The sequence below is a fragment of the Gorilla gorilla genome, chromosome 23 (assembly GCF_029281585.2).
Source record: "Gorilla gorilla gorilla isolate KB3781 chromosome 23, NHGRI_mGorGor1-v2.1_pri, whole genome shotgun sequence".
In the NCBI taxonomy this organism is placed as follows: Eukaryota; Metazoa; Chordata; class Mammalia; order Primates; family Hominidae; genus Gorilla; species Gorilla gorilla.
Window position 1 is genome coordinate 42805323 of NC_086018.1, and position 15374 is coordinate 42820696.

Sequence of the window (15374 nt, forward strand, 5' to 3'; positions counted from 1 at the left end):
CTTAGAAATGCAGCAGGCAGCCGGGTGTCTGAGGTAGAAGGGCCTGTGGTGTTGGGGGTCAACGGCAAGGGCTGAGCACTCAAGCATTCCTGGGTTCAAATCCCAGCTCATCCTCCTTGTGAGTTTCCCGGGGCTGCCGTAACCATGATCGCAAATGTGGTGGCGTAAAACCAGAAATGTATTCTCTCACAGTTCTGGAGGCCAGAAGTTCAAAATCGAGGTATGGCCAGGGCCGTGCTCCCTGCGGAGGGAGAAGCCCTTCCTTGCCTGTCCAGCCCATAAAGGCTGTCGGCAGTCCTGGGCCTTCCAGGGCTGGTGGCCACATCATGCTGTCGTTGACACTCTGCTTTGCCTCCGTCTTTACGTGACCATCCCCCTTCTGACTTCTCATCTTCGTGTCTGCCTTAGAAGGATGCATGTGATTGCACTGAAGGTCCGTCTGGGTAGTCCAGGATGAGCCCCTCCTCTCAAGGTCCTAAATTTAATTGCACCTACAAAGACCTTTTTCCCCAGATAAGGTCACATTCTCAGGCTCCACGGATTTGATATGGGTGTCTTTCCACGGCCAACAGTCTGGCCTACCACATCCACTTACTAGCTGTGTGACTTTAGGTAAGTCACTTAACGTCTCTGAGCCTCAGATGTCATCTGGGAAATGAGGACTGGGGCCCACGGTGCGTGGAGTCTCCATGGGCCCCGGTGCTGGCACCTACTGGGTGACCATAGCTTCCATTATAGGGAAAGCACGTTTGGTTTCAATAATGAGCAGGTGATTTTCATAACTGAATCTTCTGTGTTGTGCCCAGGTATTTGAAATACACACTGGACCAATACGTTGAGAACGATTATACCATCGTCTATTTCCACTACGGGCTGAACAGCCGGAACAAGCCTTCCCTGGGCTGGCTCCAGAGCGCATACAAGGAGTTCGATAGGAAGTACGTGCCCGCAAGCCTTCAGGGACGTGGGTGTGGGCTGCTTGTGGCAGGAGGAGGCATTGTGGCCACAAGGGGTCACAGAGTGTGCAGTGGGGGAGGGGTCTGGTAGGGCGGAGGGTGGAGGGTGAGCAAATGTGGGGTAGTGGAGGTTCACCTCCACTCTGGGCCAAGCTCTGGAATCCCGGGCAGGGGTTGGCACTCTTGTTCTTTTCTTTCTTTCTTTCTTTCTTTTTTAAGAGACGGTCTCACCCGGGCACCATGGCTCACACCTGTAATCCCAGTACTTTGGGAGGCCAAAGTGGGTGGATCACCTGAGGTCAGGAGTTCGAGACCAGGCTGGCCAACATGGCGAAACCCTGTCTCTAGTAAAAATACAAAAAAAAACACACAAAAAAACAGAGACAGTCTCGCCCTGTTGCCCAGGCTGGAGTGCAGTGGTGCAATCATGGTTCACTGCAGCCTTGACCTCCTGGGCTCAAGCAATCCTCTTGCCTCAGCCTCCTGAGTAGCTGGGACTACAGGCGTTCACCACCATGCCTAGCTAATTTTTGTATTTTTTTGTAGAGATGGGGATCTCACTATGTGGCCCAGGCTGGTCTCGAACTCCAGGCTCAAGCGATCCTCCCACCTCAGCCTCCTAAAGTACTGGAATTACAGGCATGAGCCACCATGCCAAGCCAACACTCTTATTCTTAAAGGGCCAGACAGTCAGCATTTTAGCTTTGCAGGCCTGTTGCTCTATTGTAACAACTCTGCCAGACCGTGTTCCAGTAAGACATTATGGACGCTGAAATGTGAATTTCATGTCATTTTCACGTGTCATGAAATATTCTTCTGTTTTTTTTTTTTTCAACCACTTAAAAACATAAAAAGTCATTTTTAGCTTGCAGGCTGTACCAAAGCAGGAAGCAGGGCTAGGTTCATCCTGCCTGCCCATTCTCCCACCCCTGGTCCAGTGAATTACTGGCAAAGAAGCAACTGCATGACCGTTTCTTCACTAAAGCCTCTTCTTGCTTACACAGCCCTTTACAGTCTGGAAGGGGCATTCTGATGCCTCTTGTTGGTGAGATGGGCAGCCTCATTTTACAGATGAGGACATAGGCCCCAGAGAGCAAGTGACTTACCCGTGGTCACTCAGCTTGTGTGTGGTAGGGCAGGATCCCACCCCAGGCCCCCGCCTCCCTCTCCCACCCAACGCTACTCACCACTCGGCCATGGCCTGGAGCCGGCAGACTTTTCCTGAGGGACGTCCGGCCTAATAATCAACTTTGCAATATATCTGGCTCGTAGACTGCGGTGATGGGCATTGATGTGGATATCCTAGATTCCTCTGGGTTTTCCTTCTTCAAAGTCCTTTCAAACCTGTAACAGAAATCTGCTTCACAGATACCTGAGTCAGTGGGACAGTGGGAGGCAGTGCCTGAATGTACCAGAAGTCCTCCCTCCAGTTGCCTTTTGGGTCCTGCTGTCATTATCAATAGGACCTTTGGAGGGACTTCTTGGTTCCCCGTCCTATGTCTTAGGGAAAGAATTGTTGCTGTATTTTGCAGTCATTTACTGGCCTGGAGATGGCCTAGCCCCAGCACATGTCCTCCTCCAGGATGCCTTCCTGGGTTGTCCTGGGAGAATCAATAGCCCCTTCCCTGCAGCCTCACTGTGCCTAAGCAGACACCAATCCTAGCTAGCACTGAGGGGTTTGTGAACAGGTCTGCCTCCTGCACTAGGCTGTAACCCCTGACCTATACCTGCATCCATATGCAGGGTCTGCATATGGCAGGCTTTTTTTTTTTTATTATTGAGACAGAGTCTCATTCTGTTGCCTGGGCTGGAGCACAGTGGTGAGATCTCGGCTCACCACAACCTCCACCTCTCAGGTTCAAGTGATTCTCCTGCCTCAGCCTCCTGAGTACCTGGGACTACAGGTGTGAGCCACCATGCCCGGCTAATTTTTGTATTTTTAGTAGAGACGGGGTTTCACTATGTTGGCCAGGCTGGTCTTGAACTCCTGACCTCGTGATCCGCCTGCCTTGGCCTCCCAAAGTGCTGGGATTACAGGCGTGAGCCACTGTGCCCGGCTGGCAGGCTTTTAATAAGTGTTAGATGGGAGGATAGAGGAGTGAAGTGGTACTGGCAGGAAGTACCAAGGTTCCAGCCGGCATAATCAGGAAGGCAGCATGGAGGAGGCAGCCTTTGAGCTGCCTGTGGAGTGGTGGGCAGGGTGTTACGAAGTGGCAATCACTGGATTTTGTTTCTGGTACAAGGTGTGGCCAGATGCAAGAAAGAGCAGGGTTGACTTTGGTGCAGTTGGTGGGGGTCTGGTCTGTAGGGTTCCCGTGGGGAGCCCTGGAGGAAGGCAGCAAAGGAGGGAGGGGCACAGAGGATGCTGGACTGTGTTTAAGAGGCAGCAGGGAGCCATGGCAGGTGCTTGAGGAGAAGTGAGTGATGTGTTTAAAGCAGCCCTTTCAGGAGGCTCAGGCTGACACAGCAGGATGTGCACAGTAGCCCTGTCTTGAGCTAAAGCAGATGAAGGTTTTGCCCTCTGCACTTCCCCACGTGAGAAACGAAGATGCACCCGCAGATTCCTTGAGGCAGCTCCCCCACTTCTCAGTTGCCAGAAATCAGCCCAGAGAAACAAACCCGTAATCAGCCCAGGGTGCTTTCCCCTCCCTTTCTCGAGGGGGCTGCTGGTTCGCACATTAGGAGTGGGTCACTCCCGCTTGGGAGAAAGCAGCAGAATTCCTTCACAGCCAGGTAAGATGTGCCAGTGGTCGATGGATGAAATCTAGCTGGGGAGTTGGAATCTGTGTTGCCAGCAGTGACCTGTGAGCAGTGACAAAGCCAAAGGTAACGGCACCAGCCCGGGGAAGGAGGCTGGCCTCATGGCAACCTGGGGAGGCTGTCAGAGCTTTCACATTGAAGGGCGTTGATAAGTGGAGCCACGCAGGTGGGGAGACTTGAAGCAGTGACTTCCAATCGGCGGTCATTTAACCTTGGCCAGAGGGGACTAGGCAGGGAAGAGAGGAAGGTGGCAGCCGTGGCCTTCAAGGCATCAGATGAAAGAGGCAGACTTGTTCTGTGTGACTCTCCCACTCCCCGGGAGGTTGGATAGGGGTGGGGGTTAGGGTTAGCATTACAGATCTTGGCTCAGTAAAAGCAAAAAGGAGGGACACTCTAGGCATCAAACTACCCAAAAGTGGAGTGTCTGCAGGGGTGGTGAGTTCCCCATCGCTAGAGGTATGCAAGTGGTACTCCAAATAGAATTAGATGAGATCGCCTGTAATCCCAGCACTTTGGGAGTCTGAGGTGGGTGAATCATTTGAGGTCAGGATTTCGAGACCAGTCTGGCCAACATGGTGAAACCCCATCTCTACTAAAAATACAAAAAATTAGCCAGGCGTGGTGGTGCACACCTGTAATCTCTGCTACTCGGGAGGCTGAGACATAAGAATCCCTTGAACCTGGGAGGCAGAGGTTGCAGTGAGCTGAGATCGCGCCACCGCACTTCATCCTGGGAAACAGAGTGAAACTCTGTTTCAAAAAAAAAAAAAAAAGATTTATTCAGTGAGGGTTTTCAGTCTGCCATTGCCACACCCCATCAGGTTTCCTGCATTCTTTTCTGTTCTCTCTGCCTTTGGCTTCTCATCCTCCAGACCGTCCTGCCAGGTCATTCCTTTTAGGGATGAACAAATTCGCACGCAAGTGTTCACGACCCCCCTTCTGGGAGTGCTTGCCTCACCAAAGAGCTCCTGCCATGGGTGGCAACTAATGGAAGCCACTGGAAGCTCAGTCTCAGGGTGAACCTTGCAGCAGCTGCCCTCTGGGCTCCTGGAGACTCTGGAAGCCACTGCTACTGCCCCACGCCCCGCCCCTCCTCTCAGAGCCTTTTTTTTTTCTTTTTTTTTTTTTTTTTTGAGACAGTCTTGCTCTGTCACCAGGCTGGAGTGCAGTGGCGCGATCTCGGTTCATGGCAACCTCTGCCTCCTGGGTTCAAGTGATTATCCTGCCTCAGCCTCCTGAGTGGCTGGGACTACAGGTGCGCACTACCACGCCCGGCTAATTTTTGTATTTTTAGTGGAGACGGGTTTTCACCATGTTGGCCAGGATAGTCTCCATCTGTTGACCTCGTGATCCGCCCGCCTCAGCCTCCCAAAGAGTTGGGATTACAGGTGTGAGCCACCGAGCCCGGCCTCAGAGCCTTTTTAAAATTAGTTAATTAACATTTCTTGGAGAGATACTTTGAGATTATATAAATATCCTGCTCCTTGTCAAAATACTTTTCACCTTCATTGCTGCTTCTTGGCTTAGTTGTTCATATGATGGCAGCCAGTGGTGGTCTGATGAGCTGTCGGCATCTGACGAAGGGAAGAGCTTTTTCTTCTCCTCACTTATTTATCTCAGTGTGGACATGTGTAAAATGTCCTGTTTTATTCATTGAGTTACAATCCATTACTATCATTTTAATGATCAAATTGTCCCAAATTTGCCCATGTGGGTGCCGTTTTAAGGACTCCCAGGTCCTTCTGACGCTCCCCGTCACTCTTTGAGTGCTTCCTTTACTTTCTGGCACAGGATCTGCCAGGCTTATCTTGTATTTTTCTTGCTCCAGCTCAGGAATCTGCCATTCTCCAAGGAGCACAGTCGCCCTGGCTCCCTGTAGTGGAGAATGCTATTTAGAGACCAAGATCTGGACAAGAGGAGTGCTTGTTGCTTTTGGGGTGTTATGGCTCCCAGGCCCTTTCAGTGGACAGAGTTAGGGTATGTGTGTGTGAATGTACATATACATACACTTACACACACACACATCCCCCTACATACACACATACACACCTGGATACAGTACATACACCTGCATACACATACAGACACCTACATATACATATGCTTACACACACCTACATACACACATACACACCTAGATACAGTACATACACCATGCATACACATACACACATACAGACACCTACATATACATATGCTTACACACACCTACATACACACATATACACCTAGATACAGTATATACACCCAATACAGACACCTACATATATATACACTTACACACACCTATATACACATACACACATATACACACCTACGTATACTATACACTTATATACACATACACCTACATACAACTACACACACACCACTTAGTTACATACACCTACACACACACTTATATCTACACACACCTACACACACACCCACACACACACCCACACACCTAAATACACCTACACACCCCTCGGTATACCTACACACACGTAGGTACACCTACACACACTTTCATACACTTACACCTACACACACCTACATACACACCTATATACACTTACACCTACATACACCTACACACACTTACATACAATTACACAGTTACATACATTTACATAGACCCACACACACCTACACACTTAGACTTACGTATGTCTACACACATACACAATTGGCTTCCAAAAATTCCTGAAATTTTGACAGCCCGTGTGAGTGGATAAGAGGTGGCTCTGGCGTCCCGCAGGCTGACCCCACGCAGGCCATGTGGATGCCCCTTCTCGCCTCCTGGGCTGTGTCTCCCCAGCAGGACACCGTCCCCCACTCACCCTCTAGAGCCCTGGCATGTCGTCTGCCCCCATCCCCACCCTGGTTGGCTGCCTCCCTTTCTTCCCCAACCTGATGGCTTTGGGCTGAAGTATTCGAGAAGGAAGCATGGAGACTGGGAAGGAGGGAGAGAGAGAAGTTCACTGGGTGTTCCATTGTGCGGGTGGCTGTATTGCATTGAACCGGCCGCCGGCTGATGTTTAGGTTATTGCCGGGTTTATCTGCCACCATAACCGACACGGTGAGCTCCTTCTAGCCCAGGTCAGCTCCTGGCAGGGCAGGTGTTGGCCAAGAGGCTCTGTGCGGTTTTAATTCTGAGAGCTGTTGCCAAATTGCCCCCAGGTTGTGCTCCAGCCCCCCCCCCCCCCACCCCCACCCCACCCTGGTGTGAGTGAGCGCCTATAAACAGGGCTCCGACTTGCAGCTGTGCCTCTGCGAACTAAAGCGCTGCAGGCATGCCTGGCGGGGCAGCAGGTGAGGGGTCCTGATTTTCCCCGAGTTTATTTCGTTCTTTGTTTGATGTCCTTAAATTGATCCTGTTGAGAGGAGTAACATTCTGAGATTCACAGTGGAGGCAGCTGTTTCAGGGTTATTGGGCATGGGGTGTTTCTCGGAGCGCGGCAGCCTGAAGTCATCCCCCGTTTCCCTCCTCAGGTACAAGAAGAACTTGAAGGCCCTCTACGTGGTGCACCCCACCAGCTTCATCAAGGTCCTGTGGAACATCTTGAAGCCCCTCATCAGGTATTCGTTACTCTGGGAGAGGACCTCGCTGGGGTTGGAGGTTTCACCCCTCAGGGTCCATGGGACGGCCTTCCCTATCCACACATCATGGAGGGCCCGTCTCCAGGGTGCCTGTGTATCTGGGGCTCCCTACCCGCCCTGGGGTCTGCGGGGGATCACAAGGCCAGCCCAGGTCATGGACAGGAGTGCAGTGCCGGCCTTTGACACCTGTGGGGTTTGCACCTGGTGTTTAAAAGCCCCCCTTGGCCTGAGCCCCCACACTGTGTGACCACCCTCAGGTGCCGTGATTTTCCAGAGGGACTCACAGATCTCAGGAAAGCTGTTATCTTCACTGTTGTGGTCTGTTACAGAGACAGGGCACAGCTTTAAGTCAGCAAAGGTAAAAGGCACACAAGCCTGGGTCCAGGAGGACCAAGTACAAGTTCCCAGCTGCCCTCTCCGGGCGGATTCATACAGGCAGTGCTCCATTCTCCCAGCAAGAATGTGTGGGGGAGGAGGGAGCATGGCTGGCCGGGGAAGCTCACCGAGCCTTGGTGCCCAGGGTTTTTGTTGCGGGTCGGTCATGTAGGCACGGAGCATCCACCCGGCTGACCTCAGCCACTCGGTCTCCAGCCCCTCCTGAGATGAGACGAATACAACCCAAGGCCCCCGCCCTCAATCACATTGTTGGCACAAACTCTGTGGTGTTGGCCCAAGGTTCCCAGTGGGCAAAGACATTACCAGGCTGACTCTCCCAGGAGCTGAGAGGTTTCCACCCAGGAGCAGGTCACCCATGGCCAGCCTTCTCTTTGGAACGTGCGGGGCTTGGACACCCCAAGCCTGCTGAGTTAAGCCTTGATTGCATAGCAACCCAAATAAGTGGCCTAAAGAAAGGCAGCCACAGCCCGGAAATGGGGCGACTTCAGTCAGCTTCTTCCATATTTAGACTTGTTCCTGCTAAAGGATTTCTGCCTCAGTATTGGGAAGCAAGAGCTCAAGGGGCTGGTGAGGCCTGGTAGGCTCTGCCTGGGTCGCACGGGCATCTTCTATTTTCTTCCATTTTGGCTGTATGCATCAGGCACAAACTGTGTGCACGGAGCCACATGACGGGGGTGGGGTGGGGAAGAGACTGACAGATGTCGTTCTTGCACGGTGGCTCTGGCCCTCCCTGGGTGAGTTCTGCAGGCGAGGGAGGGGCTCAGAGCAGGAGGGCGCAGGTGTGCACCAGACGGGTCAGGATAGCCAGGTGAGGTGGTTGCCTCTGTGAGAGGGCGGGAGGACTCCTGGAGGGCCTCCCTAGGACGAAGCCTTTGGGGACAGGGAGGCACATCCCTGGACGGGTCGTCATTCTTCCCCAGAGGTTTGAATCTCACAGGCCTTTGCCGTCTCCCCCCGTCGGCTCCTTCCACTTGTTGAAGCCCACCCACATGGCTCTGAGGCTGCTGCTGACACAGGTCTCTTCCCGCGCCCCACAGACACCGTGCGAGTGGGTGTGGCGCTCCGTGTACAGGGAGCACTCAGAGCTGGAATGCCAGCTGGGACCTCGGAGTCCACACTGTCTCCTTCCCATTTCCCCATCCATCCCTGGGAAGCATCTCGGCCCCCCAGGAGCATGGACAGCTCAGGCTCTCAGGCACCTGCCTGTCTTCCCACCAGCCGTCTCCCGCCCCAAGGGCTACACTGCCCCGTCCCACCCTTGTCCCTGTGTCCCTTTGTCTCTTAATGTGACTGGCACTCAGAGGAATGTTGGCAAGCACTGGTCCTTGGGCACATCGAGAGCTACTCTGCAGCCAGACACAGTGGCTCATGCTACTAATCATAGCACTTTGGGAGGCCAAGGCAGGAGGATCACTTGAGCCCAGGAGTTTGACCTGGGCAAGAAAGTGAGCCCCACCTGTATAAAAAATTTAAAAATTAGCCGGATGTGTAGCATGCGCCTGTGGTCCCAGCTACACGGGAGGCCAAAGCAGGAGGATTGCTTGAGTCCAGGACTTCAAGGCTGCAGTGGATTGTGTTTGTGCCATTGCATTTCAGCCTGGGCAACAAGCAAGACCCTGTCTCAAAAAAAAAAAAAAAAAAAAGAACCGCCCTGCCAGGCGACTTGGAGCCTTTCTTTTCTTTCTTTTTTTTTTTTTTTTTTTGAGACGAAGTCTCGCTTTTGTCCCCCAGGCTGGAGTGCAATGGCGCAATCTCGGCTCACTGTTACCTCTCCCTCCTGGGTTCAAGCGATTCTCCTGCCTCAGCCTCCCAAGTAGCTGGGATTACAGGCACCTGCCACCACGCCTGGCTGATTTTTGTGTTTTTAGTAGAGACGGGGTTTCACCATGTTGGCCAGGCTGGTCTCAAGCTCCTGACCTCAGGTTGATCCACCCGCCTCGGCCTCCCAAAGTGCTGGGATTACAGGCGTGAGCCACCATGCCCGGCCTTCTTTTCTTATCAGCTACCAAAGCTGTCATTCCAGGGACTGAATCGTGTGGCCCTGAGGCACACTGGGAGAATTCCCAGAGCAGCAGACTTGAGTCAGCTCCTGCTTAATACAAGGAGAGATTTTTGGGGCCAAAGAGCTCCTTTCATGTCACTAGAATTTCCTGCCAGTTTTTCTCACCTACTGGCCTATGCCGCACACATTCCCCTATTGGAAGGTGAAGTTTTGTTTGTGTTTAACCAGGCCCAGCACCCTTGTGCCCTATGTGACATGTGACATATTTGACATAGCAAAAAAGCTAGTCCTGTCATTTACCTTAGAAAAGTCCTTAGAGGGGATGGGCGCAGTAGCTCACGTCTGTAATCTCAGCACTTTGGGAGGCTGAGGCTGGCGGATCACCTGAGGTAAGGAGTTCAAGACCAGCCTGCTCAACATGGCAAAACCCCGTCTCTACTAAAAACACAAAAAATTAGCAGGCATGGTGGTGGGCGCCTATAATCCCAGCTACTCAGGAAGCTGAGGCAGGAGAATTGAGGCTTGAACCCGCGAGGCAGAGGTTGCAGTGAGTCAAGATTGCACCATTGCACTCCAGTCTGGGTGACAAGAGCTAAACTCCATCTCAAAAAACAGAGAAAAGTCCTTAGAGGGTGAGTCGTGGTGGCTCACACCTGTAATCCCAACACTTTGGGAGGCCAGGGCAGGTGGATCACTTGAGCCCAGGAGTTTAAGACCAGCCTGGGTAACATGGCGGAACCTCGCCTCTACAAAACAGATAAAAATCAGCCAGGCACGGTGGCGCGCACCTTAGTCCCAGCTACTCAGGAGGCTGAGGTGGGAGGATTGCTTGAGTTCGAGAGGCAGAGACTGAAGTGAGCTGAGATAGCACCACTGCACTCCAGCCTGGGCGACAGAGTCAGACTTTGTTGTGCTTAAGAGTTCTAGAAACCTCTAAAGTTCTTGGGGAAAAAGTTCACCTGCTTGGCCAGGCACAGTGGCTCACGCCTGTAATCCCAGCACTTTGGGAGGCCGAGATGGGAGGATCACTTGAGGTCAGGAGTTCGTGACTAGCCTGACCAACATGGTGAAACCCCGTCTCTACTAAAAATACAAAAATCAGCTGGGCTTGGTGGCGCATGACTGTAATCTCAGCTACTTGGGAGGCTGACGCAGGAGAATCACTTGAATCCAGGAGGCAGAGGTTGTGGTGAGCCGAGATCACACCATTGCACTCCAGTCTGGGCAACAAGAGTGAGACTCCAGTCTCAAAAAAAAAAAAAAAAAAAAAAAAAAAAAAATTCACCTGCTCCTCCTGTTTTCCACGTGGCAGCGTGATGGTGATGGCACCAGACTGCCTGGGCTCGACTGCTCTGCCCCTTGCCATCCATTACCCATTACCCTCAACAAAAGAGCCAACCCCTCTCTGCTTCAGTTTCCCCATGTGGCTGACAAGGCTATTTAAGTCATTCCATTGTCATAATAATTCACTGACTTAATACATATAGTGTTTATTTTCTTTTTCTTCCTTCCTTCTTTTTCTCTTTCTTTTTTTTCATAGGTTCTTGTTCCATCACCCCGGCTGGAGTGCAGTGGTGCAATCATGGCTCACTGCAGCCTTAACCTCCTGGGCTCAAGTGGTCCTCCCACCTCAGCCTCTCACATAGCTGGGATTACAGGTGCGCACCACTGTGCCCAGCTAGTTTAAAACAATTTTTTGTTGAGACAGGGTCTTGCTATGTTGCCCAGGCTGGACTGGAACTCTGGCCTCAAGTGATCCTCCTTTCTCAGCCTCTCAAAGTGTTGGGATTATAGGAGCGCGCCATGTTGACTGTTTAGAATAGTGCATGCCAGGCAAATACTCAATGTTAGCTGCTAGTACTGTGTTTTTTGTTTGTTGTTTTGTTTTGTTTCATTGCTTTGAGACAAGGTCTCAGTCTGTTGCCCAGGCTGGAGTGCAGTGGTGCCATCACGGCTCACTGTAGCCTCGAACTCCTGGACTCAGGTGATCCTCCCACCTCAGCCTTCCAAGTAGTTGGGACTACAGGCACGCCACCATGCCCAGCTAAATTTTGTATTTTTAGTAGAGACAGGGTTTTGCCATGTTACCCAGGCTCGTCTCCAATTCCTAAGCTCAAGCAATCCTCCAGCCTCGGCCTCCCAAAGTGCTGGGATTATAGGCGTGAGCCACTGCACCTGGCCCTGATTTAAAATGTTCTTAAGCTGGCTGGGCGTGGTGGCTCACCCCTGTAATCCCAGCACTTTGGGAGGCCAATGTGGGCAGATTACCTGAGGTCAGGAGTTCGAGACCAGCCTGGCCAATATGGCGAAACCCTATCTCTATTAAAAATACAAAAAATAAGCGGGGAGTGGTGGCAGGCGCCTGTAATCCCAGCTACTCAGGAGGGTGAGCCACGAGAATCGCTTGAACCCAGGAGACGGAGGTTGCAGTGAGCCAAGATCGCGCCATTGCACTCCAGCCTGGGCAATAAGAGCGAAACTCCACCTCAAAAAAAAGAAAAAAAAATCTTTTAAAACTACCCTTTTGTGTTAATTTGATTCCAATATCTTACACACCTTATGTGCCAGCACTGCAAAACAGTACTGTGAAGTCAGCCACAGTTTCCCCATTTCAAAGAAGAGGAGGTTGATGCTCAGAGAGGTTACGCCCAAGTTCGTACCATGAGAGGGGGCGTGGGCTGGGATCCAACCTGAGCCTGTGTGGTTCTACCCCTCATTCTGCCTCATGCCTGGACATAAGCAGCTGCCAGGAGAGGACCATAGGAATTGGGCTGGGACTCTGGAGCCCAGATTGGGCTCCGCAGCCCATTGCCTGTGAGGTCTTGGGCAGCCACATAACCTCTCTGTTTCCCAAGTCCTCATTTGTAAATGAAGGAAGTAGAGGAACTCTGAGGCCCTGGGTCTCGCCCAGACCTCCTGACTCAGATCCCCGCAGGTGGTGCCTGTGGCTGCAGGTCTAACAAAACCCCATCGACTCTGCTGCACGCCGTGTTGGGAGCCCCCGGCTGAGCTGGCCTGTGGGCCCTTTCCCGAGAGGAGAGGCAAGTGGCAGGGCCCTGGCTGCACCTGTCCCAGAGTCCATGTTTGGCAGAGCCTGGCCTGCAGGACAGGTCAGGGAGGTTGCAGAGAGGAAGGTGAGGGGCTGGGCATGGGAGGCCTCCCTGCAGCTCTGAAGCGGGCAACTCTGTCCCTGAGAATGGTTCCTGCAGAGGGGCAAGACTCCCTTTGCCTTTAGTGGGTTCCTCCCTCCCATCACACAGGACATTGACAGTACTTCACAGCCCCGGGGACACCCTCCGGCATCCTTCCAGCAGAGACCAGACTGTCCCCGAGTCCTGTGGCGTCTAAATGGGCAGGCGGTGAGGACACTCCTGCAGGGGTCCCACCAGCCCCTTCCCTCCAGGGGCTGGGGTGTAGGGACTAAGGCAGGCCCCGCTTTCCTCCCTCCCCTTGTCCTTGGGGTGAGGGGCACACTGCACTTTGGTGACTATTCTGCAGCCCCAGCCTTCAGCCCGGGTTCCCTGGCCTACCTGGCAGTGTCCTTGAATGCAGAAACCTGGCAATCCCCGCCCTCCTCCCTCAGCCCCCGGGTCCTATTCTTTCTTGTCCACTAGGGGGAGCCAGTGCACACAGCTCGGCCTCCCTCGGGGCTCCTTTAGCAACCACCTGGCGCTGGCCTGAGCTTTGGGCTGAGCACTGGGCGGCCGCTGTCCCTTTGGATTCTCCTACCTGTCATGATCTCTGTATTTTTTGTTTTTGCCATGGTAACTTGAATTATTTTGATTTTACAAAACGACATTGAAAATACATGAGTACTTATTTCAAGACTTTCAAATTGTCATAAAATAACATAAAATATCTTCGGTTTGGCTGAATACATAACTTTCCTTTTCCAGTAACAATATAATTCTTTACCCACATTAATAGTTGTATATTTTGGCCAGGCACGGTGGCTCATGCCTGTAATTCCAGCATTTTGGGAGGCCAAAGCGGGCGGATCATGAGGTCAGGAGATCGAGACCATCCTGGCTAACATGTTGAAACCCCGTCTCTACTAAAAATACAAAAATTAGCCAGGTGTGGTGGTGTGCGCCTTAATCCCAGCTACTTGGGAGGCTGAGGCAGGAGAATCACTTGAACCCAGGAGGCAGAGCTTGCAGTGAGCGGAGATCGCACCACTGCACTCCAGCCTGGGTGACAGAGCGAGACTCCATCTCGAAAAAAAAAAAAGAAAGTTGTATATCTTAAACATATACAATAAAGAAATAATACTGTCCTACAAAATAAAACTCAAATGATATATTTATGGCAAAAACCAAACCTAGACTGTCATAAAGAAGGCGGGGATTACAGGCTTCTTATAAAGGCGTGCTCACTTCCATCTGTCAATGATCCCCACTTTGCAGTTCATGCTGAGCCTTGTTACTAATAGCAGTCGTCACAGCGAGCATGTCCACCAGACGTCAGGCAGTGGACTAGACCTGCAAATAGCCTTGCATTGTCTTCCGCCCTCACTTAGGAGGGAGAACCCCCACTTTCAGACCCAGGCCCTGAGAGGGAGTGAATTGCCCTGGGGCACAAGAGGAGGGAGAAGACGGAGTTGCTGCACCTGGTCAGGGCATGTCTGGCCTTGTGGCTGCGCTGCTCCCTGGGGTCCGAGAGACTGTCCTGGAGACAAACCTGGAGAGCCTCGTTGGTTCCTCTCCTTAGAGAGAAGAGGTGGCCAAACGTGAAGCCACCACTGACCCCAAAACCGCCAGCAACTGAGGCTGCCCTGGGGCAGGCTTCAACCTCAGAGCTTCTCTCTCTGTGCCAGTGGCTTAGTGCCCCCTGTCTAGCCTGCATCCCCCAAAAGCGCTTCTTGGCACTTCCGCGCTATCTCTTATATGCAAATTCAGGGCAGATATAAATTGGAGGCAGATATTTATTTTTATGCAGATGAGCCACTCCAGCGTGTTTGGTGCATTGGAGATCTCGTGAAAGCAAAATATCTCCCGGCGTGCGCTGCTTGTGTTCGGGTTTTAAGTCATGTCAGCGTTTACATTTTCTTAATATGAAAAATGCCTGCATTGTTCTGCCGCCAACTCCCCCTCCCTCCCTGCAACCCTCGGCCTCTCTGCTGGCGCCTAATCGTTTTTTATTCTCTTGCTTCTGCTTTCTTAGTCACAAGTTTGGGAAAAAAGTCACCTATTTCAACTCCCTGAATGAGCTCCACGAACACCTTAAATACGACCAGCTGGTCATCCCTCCCGAAGTTTTGCGGTAAGTGCCTGTTAGACCCCAGAAGCCGCATCAATACATCTTCGTGCTTCCGAAGGGCTTGGTTCAGTCCCATGAATGTTGAAGGCTTGATTTCCAAATGTGTGCTTGGCTAGATTTGGCTCAGAAATCTGCGGCATCGACAAAGATCCGCAGCAAAAGGTGCTAACTGCTGACTCAGAGAAATGAAATGGCAAAGGTTGTATACAGGATGGGATGTTTTCCTCGCCCACCATTGCAAAACTGATTTAAAAAATAAGCCCTAGCATGGCAACGGCCGTTTGTTGCCTTGGTGTTTACCGTTTTTGCTTTTGAGCAGAAAATTAGGGGAATTTCCCAGGCGTGTGGATAACGCTGTGTACGGAATGAAGTGTTCTCAGGGACGTCGCGGGTGCTCTAGAAAACGACCTGTCTCCTGG

At 52.0% G+C, this 15374-nt stretch overlaps 1 protein-coding gene across 2 annotated transcripts in view; it reads left to right on the forward strand.

The window, feature by feature from the left end:
- Nucleotides 1–15374, forward strand: part of ARHGAP8 (Rho GTPase activating protein 8) — a 109269-nt gene that overhangs the window by 54326 nt on the left and 39569 nt on the right. Inside the window, exons 4-6 of one of the 2 annotated variants that reach the window (XM_031005500.3) lie at nt 807–938; nt 7191–7277; nt 14860–14958. In XM_031005500.3, coding sequence (XP_030861360.1) covers nt 807–938; nt 7191–7277; nt 14860–14958 — 318 coding nt within the window. The remainder of the gene's footprint in view (nt 1–806; nt 939–7190; nt 7278–14859; nt 14959–15374) is intronic. The other variant, XM_063704923.1, reaches the window with a different exon arrangement.